The sequence below is a fragment of the Aspergillus karnatakaensis genome (assembly GCF_047715665.1).
Source record: "Aspergillus karnatakaensis strain CBS 102800 unplaced genomic scaffold BJY04scaffold_27, whole genome shotgun sequence".
In the NCBI taxonomy this organism is placed as follows: Eukaryota; Fungi; Ascomycota; class Eurotiomycetes; order Eurotiales; family Aspergillaceae; genus Aspergillus; species Aspergillus karnatakaensis.
In genome coordinates this window covers 405258-420294 of record NW_027395739.1, presented here as the reverse complement: position 1 = coordinate 420294, position 15037 = coordinate 405258, and the positions used below count along the sequence as shown (strand labels likewise).

The following is a 15037-nucleotide window of genomic DNA, read 5'->3' as shown; positions in this document are numbered from 1 at the left end:
GAAGGAGAAGCAAGCAAGCAAGCAAAGGCCAGGCAGGACCGTACCGTGACCGTGACCGTGACCGTGACCGTGACCGTGACCGTGACCGTGACCGTGACCGTGATCGTGACCGTGACCGTGACCGTGACCGTGACCGTGACCATGACTGTGACTGTGACCGTGACCCTGGCGCCTGAGCTGGAAATTGGAATGCTGTTGTAGATCGTACATGAGTTCGAGAGACAAGAAAAAGCAGGCACTAAGATATTGGATTAATTGGCGAGAGGAGTTGAGTTGGAAAATATAGCAGTAAAGTAGTAGCATGTATGTCCGTTCATTATTTGAAGGATTTCCGGAAAACGCCGCCCAATGCAAATTTTGCTCTTTGTTTTGCAAAAAGGTTGATCGGTCACCCTGGTGCAGGGGATCTCGAACCTGGAAAGTGCGAATCAAGGCCGCGAGGTATCGGCGGCGCTGGGTGTGTAGGACTCAGGGGCGAGTGGTTGAAGAGCTTAGGCCCATTCGTCGGCCTGATCCCTGGGGCGCCATGACCGAGAATTACCGTCGCGCTGGCCAGCGTGGCCACGATCTCCGTATCCGGAGCCACCTGAACGTCCAAAATCGCGGTTGTTGCGGCCATAAGAGTTATTTCCACCTCTGGAGTCCCGACCGCCGTAACGGTCATCGAAGCTACGGCCGCTAGCGTTACGGCCACCGAAGTTACGACCACCGAAGCTGTTGTTGCGCGGACCACCGCCACCTCCGCTTCGGACATTGAAGCCATTATCTCTCGAGAAGCCCAAGTTCGAGGCCATACCCCGGGAGAGTGACGGAAGGCCGGGGAGATTGTAACCGTGAACACAGAGGTCCTTCACCGCATCTTGTAAATCTCTCTTATCTTTAAAGCTTGACATGATAGTTGCCATGTGTGCGACGACTGCCTCCTCCTTCAAAGAGAAAGGGACCTGGGCAGCAGCCGCATCCACCTGGACTAGGGTTTGTGACGTTTCATCGAGCGCGGTGAAGTCTTGGGCCTTCGGATCAACCTTGTTGCGAGCCATATCGAAGGAGGCTGTAGATAGTGAGGTTTCATCTTTGTCCATGGGGATATCCCTAACCATCCTTCGGAAAGTGGGGATTTCCTGCGGATGGAGAAAGACCCACCCCTCGCCTGTGCGGCCGGCACGAGCTGTTCGACCAAGACGGTGAATGTAGTCCTCGCGCGAACGGGGCACACCGACTTGAATAACGTGGGTGACGTCGGGGAAATCCATGCCACGAGCAGTAACGTCAGATGAGAAGAGGATACCAGAGGTGCATTTCCTGAACACGCTAGCAACGCGTGTTCTTGCGGCCTGTGTCAAACGTGAATGGATCTCGCCACGGAACATCCTTCCCAGGGGGTGTCCACTTCGTCGGTCTTCCGGGTTTGTGAGCAGGCGATCAAAGATTTCATAAACGGTGTTAACATGCTTGGTGGCATTCAAGTACACAATAGCCTTGAATGGGCGGGGAGCGTTTAGATTCTGCTTTGACAGCTCCAACAGAGCCGGGATCATATTTTCGAGACCATTTAGTGGCACCACCTTTTGAGGCACTGAAAGATGAGTGGGGACTTCGTTGTCGTCCACACACTTGACAAAACTGAACTCGGGTTTCATGGTCCGGCGGACCATGGTCTTGACTTCAGGGGCCAAGGTGGCAGAGAACATAAGGGTTTGACGGTCTACAGTAGCCGGGTCGGGAAGCAGCTGCTGAATTTCCATGAGCTCCGGGGCGAAACCCTCGTCCAACAAACGATCTGCTTCGTCTAGAACAAAGCTGGACAGCTTAGGCGCTCGGATACCGCTGTATTCATCAGACAGAATGTCACGAAGTCTGCCGGGTGTGGCAACTAGGATATGACAGCCCTGTCGTCGGATCTCTTCCAATTTCTGGCGTTTTTGAGTGCCTCCTACAGCAGTTTGTATGATGAGGCCAGACCCAGCAGCCACGCGCCTCGCCTCGACGGCAATCTGTTCGGCCAGTTCACGGGTGGGAGAAATGATGATGGTTCGAATATCAATGTTGCCGCCACGACGAGTACTCGCCCTGTTCAAAGTCGGGTCGCTGACGAGCCTATGCAGGACTGGAAGGAGGAATGCGACCGTTTTACCGGTACCAGTCTTTGCTTGAGCGAACCTTGAGTGATTCTTGTTAGCGTCTTTAGTGTCTTTTGTTTGAGGGAGTCGAGCGGTCGGATAGGGGCACACGAACATATCAGCGCCTTTCACAGACTCGGTGATTGTCATGCGCTGGACATCTGTCATAGTCTCTAGACCCATCTGGCGTGTGATGGTGTCGATGATTCGACGATCAACCATGTTTCTGTCTGCTAGATCCTGGAACCGAGTCGGCAGGTCGGCCTGTACACCGGCGCCATCCTCTGCAGTAGCAGTCGCTTGCGAGTAGAATCTGAAGCACGAGGGGCTGAGGAGTGGCTTAGGGGCAGGTGACGCCCTCGAGATTGAAGAATAAAGTGACTGAAACCGCTGGGTTGATCTCGTCGATAGCGTTCGGGTCGAAGATCGCAGCGCGTGGCTCACAGCGGAGCGACGAAAAGCGCCCAACATTGTTGGGGAACTGAAAAGCAAACGAGTATTTCAATAGACAAAGTCCTCAGCGGTATGAGAATTGATGATGGAAGGAAAGGATGGGGATGTAGAACGGGAAGCTGATGGCGAGAGAAGAGAAAAAGTCGACCCTTTTCTCGGAAAATATCAACTGAGTGGCAGAAAAGTCGGAAAAAAGTCGTGACTTGAAGGCGGAATATATATAAATGGATTGTGATTGGCCAGAGGCTGGAGCTGAAAGATTGCGGTAAGGTAGATTGTTATTTGAGCAATCCTAGGAGTATTATTGTTGCTGACAGCGCCAGTACACGTATGTTCTCATCCTTAATGTTTTGACCTACAAGAAAGACGCCGCTCTCAAAAGGCTTCATTTATATTTACCTGTTTTTTTTTTATATTGACGTGCAGCAAGTCCAAAAGATTTTGCACCTAATCTTCTTCCTGCTTCCTGTTTATTTCTGCCTCAGGCACAATGCTCATGTGAACACAGCAGAGCCGTGACACTTCATCAAAAAAGGTCGCAGTTCGCACCCAGTGTTCTTGGGGCTGGCGATATCTCGCATCAAGAGGAAGTTGAAGGATCAATATCCGACCGCGAATGCCTCAAGCCCGTGACATTCATTGTGTTTGAAAAGAAGCTTCTGCTTTTCATCCAGCTAAAGGCCAGGTCCAGGTCAAGCAGCAACAGGCAGGGAGACGGCTTCATGGCTGCTTCTGCAGGCTAAGAAATACAAGGACCTTCTTGTGATTATTATTGTGCAGAGAAGTCAACTCTGTTCATCTTTTACATCACTACTACTACTACTGATAACTACCCTACCCAAAGACCGAGAGTCCGAAACCAGCATTGTTCACATCCAACCTGAAAGACCCGCAAGCTGGATCCATGCTTCTGCACCGACGACTGACCACTTTCATTATTCATAGTGACCTCACAATTGAGCACCCCTTCAAGCAATACCCCCGAGCCTTCGATGGAGTCTATCCTCGGTTGTTCTGCCCAGAAGGTGTGTCCCTGCGGCGCCAGCACGCAAACACCATTCATTCGCCGACCTTCTGGTCATTTTATGTTGGAGAATTCAGCATTATCTTGGAACCGCACGCCACAATTCCGTTTCTGGGAATAACCTAGGCATAACCAGCGGCTAAGATCTGCTCGACCTCCTCGAGAACTTTCTCTAGGTGGAATCGTGCTTGATAATCTATATTCAGCACATTCTGGTCCTGCCCCCGCCCCATTCTTGACCATGCCTCGGGCCCTCGAAGCTTATAAAATCAGAGCATGCCAGGGCGAAGGTAAGTAACTACCTAACTTTTTGTGTGGGACTCCCAGTATCGTCGTCACCTCTACCATTTCTGTCCAGCATTCTCTAGATATATTTATACACACCATGGCCTCAAACAAAGCCCTTATCTTCAAGAAAATCCCTGAGGGGTATCCCGTTCCCGGTGAACATCTCGACCTTGAGGCTGCCCCATATGATTCAAATACCGCTGCGCCGGCGAATGGCGTTTTCCTGCAGTCGCTTTATACCAGCTTCGATCCTTACATGCGGGGTCGCATGCGCAACCCTGAGATCAAGTCCTATGCTCCTCCCTTCCAGCTCGGCAAGCCTATCGAAAGCGCAACTATCGCCAAGGTCCTCCGCTCAAACAATAAATCCTACAAGGAAGGTGACCTGATTATCGGACGTCTGCCAATTCAACAGTATGTTGCGCTAGGTGCGGATGAGTTGTCTCGCATCCGCGCCCTTGAGAACCCGCTAGGCATCGAGGACATTCGTGTTTTTCTAGGCGCCTTAGGTATGCCTGGTCTAACGGCCTACTCGTCGCTTTACGAAATTGGCAAGCCAAAGAAGGGCGAAACCATCTTCGTCTCCGCTGCCAGCGGTGCTGTCGGTCAATTAGTTGGACAACTCGCCAAGCACGAGGGCCTTAAGGTCATTGGCAGTGTGGGATCCGACCAGAAACTTGACTATATCCTCAATGATCTTGGATTTGATGGAGGATTCAACTATAAGAAAGAGAAGCCCTCAGATGCTCTAGCTCGCCTAGCTCCCAACGGAATTGACATCTATTATGAAAACGTTGGCGGTGAACATTTGGAAGCAGCACTGGATGCGATCAACAACTTTGGGCGCGTCGTTGTCTGCGGCATGATCTCCCAGTACAACAGCGCACCGTACCCGATCAAGAACATCAGCTATGTGCTCACCAAGCGTCTGACCATGCGCGGATTTATTGTCGGCGATGCTGGCATGGGCGATAAGTACACAAAGGAGCACCAAGAGAATGTGCAGAAGTGGATCAAGGATGGCTCTTTCAAGAGTCTTATCCATGAAACAGAAGGCATTGACAATGCGGCCGAAGGCTTGGTGGGGATTTTCTACGGAAAAAACCTGGGCAAGGCTGTCTTGAAGCTATAATGAGCAATGACGGCAGGATTAATAGTTGGTTTGTATCGGCGTGCTTTATTAGTAGATAGGGTTCATTGTATTTGGGCGCAAAAATAATCATGCAGGTTGTTGTTCCTCGGCAATTGAAAGGCTGTTCCCAGCACGTCTCTCCCAGACAATAGGATCATCTCGAGGTCACGATCTATAATCAAACACAGTACCATTATTGATAAACGTCGGAGTAGTCAAGACGTACTTTGAGTGCCCTCCTCACCCAACGCCAGAGTAGGTACAAAAGATGAGAGCTGGGGGGCTCGATCAAATAGATTGTGGAATTGCCGACGGTCGGCCAAATTCGGCTGGGCGGAGAAAATCCAACCAATCAATTCCCCTCATTATATGATGACGGACTCCCGAGCGGCATTCCCGAGGCACCGGAACGTCGACTTCACGATTCGACTTGTGCCTGTTGAACGACTTGTCTGTGTCTCCTGGCGTGTTGAGTTGCGGATAGAAGATTTCTTCTTGTCGTGGGTACCAAATCTGTTACAATGGCTTCCCTCATGCGTCAATCTTGTCTCTCTGCCATCCGGACGCCACTGGCAACCAGGAATGCCGTCGGTGTCTCTCAGGTCGTGGCCTTCCACGCTACCGCGAGGAAGCAGATTCTGCCCCCCGAGCCTCGTAAGTGATTCTAGCTGGCAGGAAATTGGGGATATGTGCAGCTTGGACTATTCTTTAAATTCTTAAGCCAGCTGAGCCTGGTGGCTGAGATAGATGCTAACGATTTTGTATAGAGACTATACAGGGAACAAGTACGTTTACGCTTTCAATTCTCCTCCGCATGCCCATCAACATCACTGGAACAATAAGGGATGTTTTGCGACTGAGATCGCCCGGAAGATGGAGAGAAGGATGTGACAGATAGCGAATTTCGTACCGGTTGCGGGCTTCAAACGGATATTGACAAGATTTCCACACAGTGAACGACCCTGCTCCCATCCCTACACCTCACCCCTCGCACGGTAGCTACCACTGGACTTTCGAGAGGTTTGTACCCGGATTTCGTCGGATACCAGGGCTTTGCTAAGCTGTACAATAGGGCCGTTGCTGTTGGCCTGATCCCTCTTACCATTGCTCCTTTTGCGGCCGGATCCCTTAACCCTACCACCGATGCCATCCTCTGCTCGCTCCTCGTCATTCACTCGCACGTTGGATTCCAGTATTTTCCCTGTCACCACGGTCTTTGGATTCACGTACCTAATGTCTTCGCAGAGCCTCCATCATCGATTACTTCCCCTCCCGCCGTGTTCCCAAGACTAGCACGCTCCTGAACTGGCTCCTGCGCGGCTTCACCCTTACCACGGCCGTCGGTCTGTATGAATTTGAGACGAACGATGTTGGTGTTACAGAGGCCATCAAGCGAGTCTGGAAGGCGTAGACGAAGTATTCTTGATTTCCTTCATTACCCATTGCTTTGTTTTTTTACCTTATATCAGAATTGTTTTCTATGTCTGGTGTCTGCTTATGTATATGTGTGTTTTTCGGCCATCTCAGAACAGACTTCGATCTACTGAGCATAAAATATAAATATTTCCGGATATCCCAGGACACCTATCTATAAAGCGCACCAACTAGGTATCTTCGACGATCATCGTTTGCGAACCTCAAATAGCTTCCGAGAGCAACAAACAAGAAAACATGACACTTGTTACTTCAGCCTTCTTCCTCGTCATCCACCACATCCTCCCCACCTGTCGGCAGCTGCTCGTCATCATCAGCTTTTTGAACAACAGTCTCGATGACCTTCAACGTCGCTTTCAACGGCAAGCCGATCACATTATCATAACTCCCCTCGATCTTTTCCACCAGAATACTCCCTAACCCCTGCATTCCATACCCACCAGCCTTATCCACCCCCTCCCTCGTCCTCACATACGCTAAGATTAAATCGTCTGTCACATCCCCATCAAACCAGACTTTCGTCTCCTCAATCGTCGTCTCAATGGCATACCCGGGATCTCGCGCACTGACTAACGGCGCCATGGCCACAATCGCCGTAAATACCTTATGCTCCTTTGCATCACGTAAACTTTTCAACATGGCCAGATGATGCGCTTCAGACCGTGGTTTCTCCAGAATCGAGCCGGACTTCGTCTCAACGACAATCGTGTCTGCGGCGAGAATGAGCGCCGGCTCCCCCCTTTCTTCATTCAGTATCTCCTTCGCGTATACGGCTTGCGCCTTTTGCGTTGCTGTTGCGAGGACATACTCGAATGGCTGGATCGTGTGCGGGAGGTCTTCGGGGAAGTCAGAGGGGATGATTTCGATGTTGGGGAGGCCAAGGTAGGATATTATTTGGCGGCGACGCGGGGATTGCGAGGCGAGGATCACGCGCTTGGTGCGGAGCTGCTGGAGGACTGGGAGGGGGAGCGGCGGAGGTGGTGGGAGTTGGCGCTTGGGTGTTGGGTTTCGGGGGGTGTCTTCGTAGGCTGGGGGGTCATCGGAGGTGGAAAGGAGCGGCTCCTTTATGTCAGTCATCTCGGTGATTGATTCACTGGCGACTGGGAGCTGGGTGAGAATGAGGTTCATTCGTTTTTGCTTCTGGTTAAAAGAAGAGGGAGTTGCGGAGGGGTAGTAGCTATCTGGGAACGGGCGGTGAGGCTTAGCATTTGGTGTATAGGGAGAGCTGCTAGCCTGATGAATCGTACTCTGTTCACATTTGAGATATTGTGATTTGAGACGATCAAGGGCCTGCGCGGGTATCTTTCAATATGTTCAACACAGTGCTCGAGGGGAATTCCTGGTTTGCCGCTACTGCGAGTATGGATACATCTCAACCTACAGCAAAACTAATATTTCTCTCAAGAAACCCTTAAGTGCTGTAAGTGAGATCGTTACTGGGTCATTAATTACAGTACCTAGGTATAGATGCAAAGCCCACAAACATAATGGCTTGTTAGATCCTTGCATCAGTTGATATCTTTTGTATAATTATGCATGCGGTCCAATTGGGATATTTATCAACCCCAGCATTTAGCTCGACAGTTACCCGGTAAAAATATTGATAAAGCAGAGAATACGGGTTTGTGAGAGCCCGAAGAAACATCAGACGTAACAAAGTGATTGCTGACTTCATGAAGCTACAGAAGCTTCAGAGCCCTGTTTGAGGACCGGTGACTTGAATGTCTAAACGCCTGAACGCCGAACCAACAGAAAGCTCCCGATCCCCACTAGCAGACCCAGAATATGCGGCTCCATCGCATTGTACGTGTCGAGGAAAAGAAACATGGTTGGTGATATGCATCCTCCTTAGGTAGTACATAAGACTCGCGTCATCCGCGTGTATAGTCCAAGCAAGTCGGATCCTTGACGGTGCATAATCGGCACCATGAGGGAAAAATCAAAGACTCGGGAGACGGGAGCCATCATTGTAAAGGACTGAGAGATATCTGAAACCGTTCGCCAAACCTAAACGCCAACGCCGAGGGACCTCGGCATCAAAGTACCGTGACTTCAACTTCGCATATCATCGCTGACGCGACCCCCTCTGCGCTCAATCTCGGCGATGAGTTCCTTCCGCTCTTGAATTTGGAGCTGGATAAAGTCGACTGTCTTTTTTAGCACGATGCTCTCGCTGCGACCCTGACCTTCGAGGCCGGGGACTAGCTCGGTCAGGCGGTCAAATCCTTCGCGGATGGCGGCGCGCCGCTTTTGCTCCGAGGCAATATGGTTGTTCTTCTTTTCCTGCTCGGTCAGGCGCGGCTTCTCCCGTTCGCTCGCGGCTCCCTGGCGAGAAGAGTTGGTGGGGGTGGATGAAGAGCGATCATGCCTGTCGTCTGAATTCGTAGATGTGTTTGCTGCTATGGGGGAATATGAAGGCTCAGATGAGCTCGCGAGAATCGGAGGCTGCGCGGATGGCATGTTGCCTTGTCTTTTGAGATGAACGAGGGGAAGCTGGCCAAAGCGAGCGAAGTTGAAGAGGGGCGATGCTCATGTGATGGTAAAGTATGCCTGAAGGCCCCGGCAACAACAGAAAAGAGAAAGGCCAAGGGGTCAGAGAAAGGGTCATTAAACGTAGAGGAGAGCTGGGAATGAGAAGGAGAAGGAAAAGGAAGAGAAATGGGGAGAAGGTCAGAAAAGCAAAGAAGAGAAGTCAGCTCCTTCGTTTCAGCCGGTCTCCAGGCACCACAGACATCTTCAAAACCTACCTCAAGGATAGGACCACGTTATTGAATATTAGCGTGCGGAGATCGAGAAGTCGACTCGTCCGTCGATAATAAATCCACCTGCCCAGCAATAATCAAACTCCCGAACTAGGGGCAACTAAATGGGTCCCGGCCAATTAATCAGGCTCGGTTCCAGAATAAACCACAGATTCGCAGACTGATCGGAGAGACTAAGAGCGTCCCCAGCCTTGGCTTCTTCACGTCACTTCCAATCTTGAATCTATGTACATACTGTATGTACTCCTCCAATCTTACCAAGTCCATGATTTGCGTCCTCGTGCTAAATAGCGGCTATACTCTCTCTACCTCGCAATCCTTCAATGCCTCCGACAGCCAGCTTCCACTCCATCAAATCCGCTGTTGAGGCTTTCAGTGCAGCGCCGTCCAGTGATCCAATTGGTCAAAAATAAGTGCATACCTAAGGTACCCCAGGCAAATATCTATGACCTCATCCATAGCAGTCCACCCACAACTACCTCTTAACTATCATCGCTCTTTAAACTCTCACACCCATATCCTCTCAGAAACATGACCGATAAGCAAGAGCCTCTACGCGGCTCCTGCATGTGTGGGCGAAATCAATATGAGATCCAGATTCCCGACAAGGCGACCTCTTACGCTCAGGTCTACTTTGACACAGGACGAGACAACCGTGAGTAATTGTCCATCGTTCCGGATCTCATTGTAACCAATTGATATGCAGGAAGATCATACGGTACACCGCTCACTGCATGGCTACGAGTCCCCCTGAGCTGGTACCAATCCCACACCCAGTCCTACTTCCCCGACGAAACTCATAGTACTATCCGTCGCATCTTCTCCCCCCACCATGCGCCGCACACACAAAGAGTGTTTTGTGGATTTTGCGGCGCTCCGCTCACATATTGGAGCGAGCAGCCTTCGGAAGAAGCCGATTATATGTCTGTGACTGTCGGTAGCCTGTATGGTGACGACCAGCGTGTCCTAGAAGACCTACAGCTTCTTCCTCGGTGGGAGGAGCATGAATCGCCTGGGTCAACTCCCGAACAGACAGCTACTCCGGCACCGCAGGCTTCTACCTCGACTCTAGTACTACCCTCCACTAAATCTATACCGGATCTTGCTCGAACTTATAGTTATGGAACCACCGGTGGGCTTCCCTGGTTTGAGGAAATGATTGAAGGTAGTGGACTAGGTAGGCTTATAAAAATGAGAAGCGGGCTTGGGGCCAACGATGATCGATCGACCACGATAGAATGGGAGGTTAGCGAGTGGACAGGCGCAGGGTCAGAAGTGAACACTCCTTCAGCCCATGTGGTAGGGAAAAGAAAGCTTGGGGAGCATACAAATGTTGATGAAATATAAGATCTTACCTAGGGTAGTGTGATATGATAGAAAATATACCATCAGTAACTCCTTCTAGATGTAATATAAGCTCAGTGAATTGCAGATAGAGTGATCAGCAAAGCTCATGAAATATTTCCTGCAGATTCAATTTCTTTGAGTTCTTCCTTCATAAGAGTTGTCTTCTCAGAGAAAAAAGAGTCGGTTTATATACTGATAGCACAGCACATGTGCCTCAGGCGCACTTCCCCCGCCGTTCACAACAGTTTCCTAAATAGGTATGGCGTTAACTGAGCCGGACATGGTGTTTACCTGAGCTACTTGAGCTACTCGCAACTTGCAAGGCCATGATCTCTCGACTTAGTACTCTACTTAACCTTCTGCGGCCAGCAACAATTCTCAGATTGATACATCTACCCCTCTCGCCTGGCTAGACGCTATTCTTTCCAGATGTAAGAGCTGTATGCCCAGAATCGCACAACCAAAACAAGCTGACAGGATCGGATCCACCAGTACGCCTGCTTAGGACAAGCCTTGCTTGTTTCCATAAAGCCGCAGGGGAGTATCTAGAAGAAAGGCAACTTGGTTATACCAACCTCAGACATGAGCCCTTTTCGGATCCACAGCAGTTCCAGAGAGCTTGCGCAGACGACGTTATAACCGAAAATGAACTTCAAACGGCTTCGTATAATGCCCTAGAGCGTGCAGCTTTGCAGGAAAGGCTACTCCTTGGATATAGGCTGGTGGCATCTGCTCGAAAGCAGAAAGTTTCCTCCTCTCGGTATCACTTTCTCGGATAGGAGGTATAGCTATCAGGAGGGGCACATCTATTGGACCAAGCAAATGCCGGCTTCTTGATACACGATTGGAAAACTCGGAGACTTCTATGGTGGGGAGTCATGACTCGTATCCGGTCTAAGAGGTTTTAAGACAATCAGTAGCTACCCAACGCCGTTGTGGGAAAGATCGTTGAACATTACCATGGTTATGCGAGGTGTGGGAAGTCAAGAACTCAATGATGCTGCTAACGTGGAGGCTTGTATCAGCGACTCGGCTTGTAACACCTATTGCTCAAGGGAGACTTGGTTGTGATCATGGTACATCGAAAACTCGGTAAGTCCGGAGAAGCCCTATAAGCATAGACTTCGCGCTGACATGTGCTAGTGAAAACCAGGACGCAAACAAAAGCCTGAAATATGACTGAGATATCAGACTTTTTAAGTATCTGGAAAGGGCTTGAGGACCTTTGTGAGCAGAAGAATCAAGGAACCATATCAGCATGAGTGCCTAGTAGAGATTGCATGTCGCATCTGCCTTTTGCCCTATACTGCGACTAAGGGAAACACACAACTTCACTTTCTGGGTATCATACCAAGCATCTACCAACACTCACTTTTTATCAAACACATCCTGTCCTGATCCCTCTCTTTGCCTCTTCTTCCTTCCTTATCTTCCCGGGACTCTTCTTACCAAAGTGACCTCACAAAGACCCATCAAACGACAATTCGGTGCCTTTTTTGACGCCATCACAAGTACCTCAGGCTTCTCCCACCTTCCAGCAAGATGTCTCCTAAGGGGGCCACTCTGGAGCAGAAATCTATGATCAATACTCGTCTTATCGTGGACAACGAGCACAAGGGCAGAACCGTCGATAATGGCCACGGTTCTGACAGAGGTAGGTTCCCCCTCTATCGCACCAGAACCGCGCGCACAGCTACTATGCTCTCTTACAGTAAGCTCATGCTGATGAATGTCTTACAGCAACTACTATACCGACCCCTCTACATTTGAACCCAATGATAAGCTGCAAAAACACATCTACTCCTGAGTCCTCGCATCACACTCGCACCCAAGAAAGCATGTCGTCACCGGCTATCCCCAAGAGGAATCATGACTGACGATGGCTTAGGTAAAGCCCAAACCAGTTGCTCTATAATGGCTCGAGATGGCCTCGAAAGCCCAGAATCTCAACCTTCGCCAGCCTACAAAGATGATTCCCTTGACACGCGTATTCCTCGGGGTGTAGGGCTCAGACAACCTGCAAACTTTTCAGCTGTCAAAGGACCGCGGCTTGGACCTGAGGCCCGCAGTTCTATTCCTGTTGCCGTCCGGAGCCGTAGTGCAGAACAGCTGGGGACCGTATTGCAAGGAAAGCAAAGCGATACTCCTCCTATTGAAATACGGCAGATTGACCGGCCTCCCGGGCCTCGTCCTCGACCTTTCGCGGAACCGAACCTTCATGTCGTGTCCAAGCAAACCCCGACGTCGGAAAGGATAGTAGAGCCTGATACCATTTCAACATCTTCTTCGTCAATTGGCGACTGGGACCTTGACGAGGAGAACGAACTCAAAAGACGCCCGACGGGTTTTACCGGCGAATACCGTACCCGGGTGTTGGCATCACCCGGACAGCAGATCGCAGGCCCAGTTCTACGAGTCGCATCTTCAGCCGAAAATCTTATCATGGGTGAGGCTCCACAGGAAGCTTCAATTGCTGCATCTATGCCTAAATCAAGCCCACCATTTTCAAGGTTTCTGGGAAAGCTGAGCCTAGGAACGACGAAAGATATCAAAAGCCTCAAGGTCAACACTCCTGGATCTAAATCTAGTAGCCAAGAGAGTACACCAATAACCAGGAATTTCTGTCGCCCTCAGGTATCAATGGACAGCATCCCAAAAAGGGACATTAGCGGCAAAGAAATGTCAATTTCTAGGAAGCCTGTCAACAGGCCAAGCCTCAGCAGTCTTTTCTCACCGAGCTCAAAGAGCTTGCACCTCGAAGACGAGCCCCTGGTTCCAAGAATACCAGATCAATATTTCGCCAGCCAAGAAAATACTGCTCTGGTCTCTGGTAAGGCAAATGAGCCCGAAACGCCGGCGAAGACGGTTCCGGGACCTAAGGGCACAGTGCATACTCCCGAATCAAGTACCATTCCAACACCCGAGACTGTCATTAAATGTACCATGACCCCTCAGCATCCGCCTCGCACCTCTTCACTCCAGGTTCTATCTGACCATCCTAGTGAGCATCAGTCGGAACAAGAGGCTGCCGCTGAGTCTGGGACGCATTTGGTAGACGCAGGAAATATGAGACGAAATGTTACTTTCAACGCCATCGTGCCGCTGTCTCCGGTTTCGGAGCAATTTATCGAAAGCCCCGAGAGGGCCAGATTGCCCGAGTCGAGAAGCAATATGCTTCTAGGAGGTATTCGTTCTATCTTCAAAGCGCGGGGCGGTGTTGATAGGGAGCGTATCAGGAAGGAAGATATCAGCAGCCCAATGGCCGTGGACGAGAACTTATTTCTTCTCGATGGGCAAGATCCGGTAGAAAAAGATCTAGACCATACCGACTCCGAGAAGAGTGGCAAACCAAAGCCCAAGCTCAAACACAGCAGACTGCCCAGCGCAGTGAGCTGGACCAAAGGTTCCCGCAACCCTAAGACTGCCACTGTCTCGCCCAAGACCCCCACGCCGTCGTTCCCTCGTCTGTTGGCGCCCCCAAAGCGCCTTCCTGATGCCAACATACCATCATTTGCCCGCTCCACCAAGTCAACTCGCACCAAAGCCGGTGTGAAAGGACAACCTAATCCTGATGTCCGTACACGCAAATTGCATGTGCGCACAGCTTCCACTGGCTCTCCTCAGCGCTTGAGTCAAGGCTCCAAGCGTTCACCTGATAAAACCCTGATGCTTTCTTCCCAAGAAAAAGTCGATGAATCTCCGATTTCTGCGGCCGACATAACAACGATCTCCCCATCTAAATCGAGTGACAGCGTACCGAAGAATTTGGATACGTTCCGCGACTGCCTGGAAGCGGCTTGCAAAAAGGCCGGAGAGGCAAAAACTCTAGTTGAGAGAATCAGGTTCTTCCGCGTAAGTTTTGTTCTTTCTGCAAATATCAATATAGGATGTTTTGGGGCTAAGGATAATCCTCAGCTCGCTCTCAGCCTCCAACAACAGCTGGGAGACTACCAATTCATAGAGCAGATAGCCCTCGACGCCGAGTCTCTGGCCAAGAGCAAGAATCTGGAAAGGAAGACTGCCGAGGAGTCACTCGATGCCCTTCTCTCTAAAGTACAAGCTCAGCTTGAAGAGGACTAGGCTGTAGGTACCATTTTCCACCGAGGGACCACTCGCTGATTTCCAATATAGCTCTTCTGGACCCTCCACCACACTCACTTGGATGATACATCTTTTTGTTCAGAGTCACTTCAGTTTCTTTACCACTCCAGTGTCTTTCTTTTTCTTTTAGTGCTCGAACCTGCGGGAGACACCATCGAAGCCCGAAACACCAGATGAAACTCGCGAAAAAAAAGGATGAAAAGGGAACCATAACAAAAAAAAAAAACATCACGCGGCGTACGCCACGAGCCTCAAAGCTCATCAACCGCCTTTGGAGGCTTTATTCCAACTGAGACGATGGTATTCGAAAACCGGATGGGTTCTCACTTTTCTCTCAGTATGATGTCGCCAAAATGCAGCATCTATTTTAGAAATG

General features: G+C 50.3%; 7 protein-coding genes across 7 annotated transcripts; 4 read left to right on the top strand and 3 right to left on the bottom strand.

Annotated features, from left to right (window-relative positions):
- Nucleotides 1–397: 397 nt before the first annotated feature.
- Nucleotides 398–2932, bottom strand: BJY04DRAFT_69587 (DEAD/DEAH box helicase). Its single transcript, XM_073720885.1, has 2 exons — nucleotides 2236–2932; nucleotides 398–2160 (listed from the first exon to the last, which is right to left on the bottom strand). Exons 1-2 carry the CDS (start codon nucleotides 2589–2591, stop codon nucleotides 492–494), a joined length of 2025 nt encoding a protein of 674 aa, XP_073570808.1. The 5' UTR covers nucleotides 2592–2932; the 3' UTR covers nucleotides 398–491.
- A 920-nt stretch (nucleotides 2933–3852) lies between these two features.
- On the top strand, nucleotides 3853–5275 carry BJY04DRAFT_69585 (MDR family NADP-dependent oxidoreductase). The gene has a single exon (XM_073720884.1). The coding sequence runs from the start codon at nucleotides 3983–3985 to the stop codon at nucleotides 5015–5017; it is 1035 nt and encodes a 344-aa protein (XP_073570807.1). The 5' UTR covers nucleotides 3853–3982; the 3' UTR covers nucleotides 5018–5275.
- A 79-nt stretch (nucleotides 5276–5354) lies between these two features.
- Nucleotides 5355–6566, top strand: BJY04DRAFT_69558 (CybS family protein). The gene is made up of 5 exons (XM_073720883.1): nucleotides 5355–5671; nucleotides 5785–5802; nucleotides 5971–6037; nucleotides 6090–6209; nucleotides 6263–6566. Exons 1-5 carry the CDS (start codon nucleotides 5539–5541, stop codon nucleotides 6426–6428), a joined length of 504 nt encoding a protein of 167 aa, XP_073570806.1. The 5' UTR covers nucleotides 5355–5538; the 3' UTR covers nucleotides 6429–6566.
- Nucleotides 6567–6703: 137 nt separating this feature from the next.
- On the bottom strand, nucleotides 6704–7528 carry BJY04DRAFT_218827 (nucleotide diphosphatase; the record flags this gene model as incomplete). The annotated part of the gene is made up of 1 exon (XM_073716394.1): nucleotides 6704–7528. The coding sequence occupies one exon, from the start codon at nucleotides 7526–7528 to the stop codon at nucleotides 6704–6706; it is 825 nt and encodes a 274-aa protein (XP_073570805.1).
- Nucleotides 7529–7887: 359 nt separating this feature from the next.
- On the bottom strand, nucleotides 7888–9289 carry BJY04DRAFT_190562 (uncharacterized protein). Its single transcript, XM_073711523.1, has one exon. It carries the CDS (start codon nucleotides 8909–8911, stop codon nucleotides 8504–8506), a length of 408 nt encoding a protein of 135 aa, XP_073570804.1. The 5' UTR covers nucleotides 8912–9289; the 3' UTR covers nucleotides 7888–8503.
- BJY04DRAFT_190560 (uncharacterized protein) lies at nucleotides 9290–10710 on the top strand. Its single transcript, XM_073711522.1, has 3 exons — nucleotides 9290–9449; nucleotides 9512–9868; nucleotides 9920–10710. Exons 2-3 carry the CDS (start codon nucleotides 9745–9747, stop codon nucleotides 10558–10560), a joined length of 765 nt encoding a protein of 254 aa, XP_073570803.1. The 5' UTR covers nucleotides 9290–9449; nucleotides 9512–9744; the 3' UTR covers nucleotides 10561–10710.
- Nucleotides 10711–12474: 1764 nt separating this feature from the next.
- Nucleotides 12475–14640, top strand: BJY04DRAFT_218824 (uncharacterized protein; the record flags this gene model as incomplete). Its single annotated transcript, XM_073716393.1, has 1 exon — nucleotides 12475–14640. The coding sequence occupies one exon, from the start codon at nucleotides 12475–12477 to the stop codon at nucleotides 14638–14640; it is 2166 nt and encodes a 721-aa protein (XP_073570802.1).
- Between the last annotated feature and the right edge of the window lie 397 nt (nucleotides 14641–15037).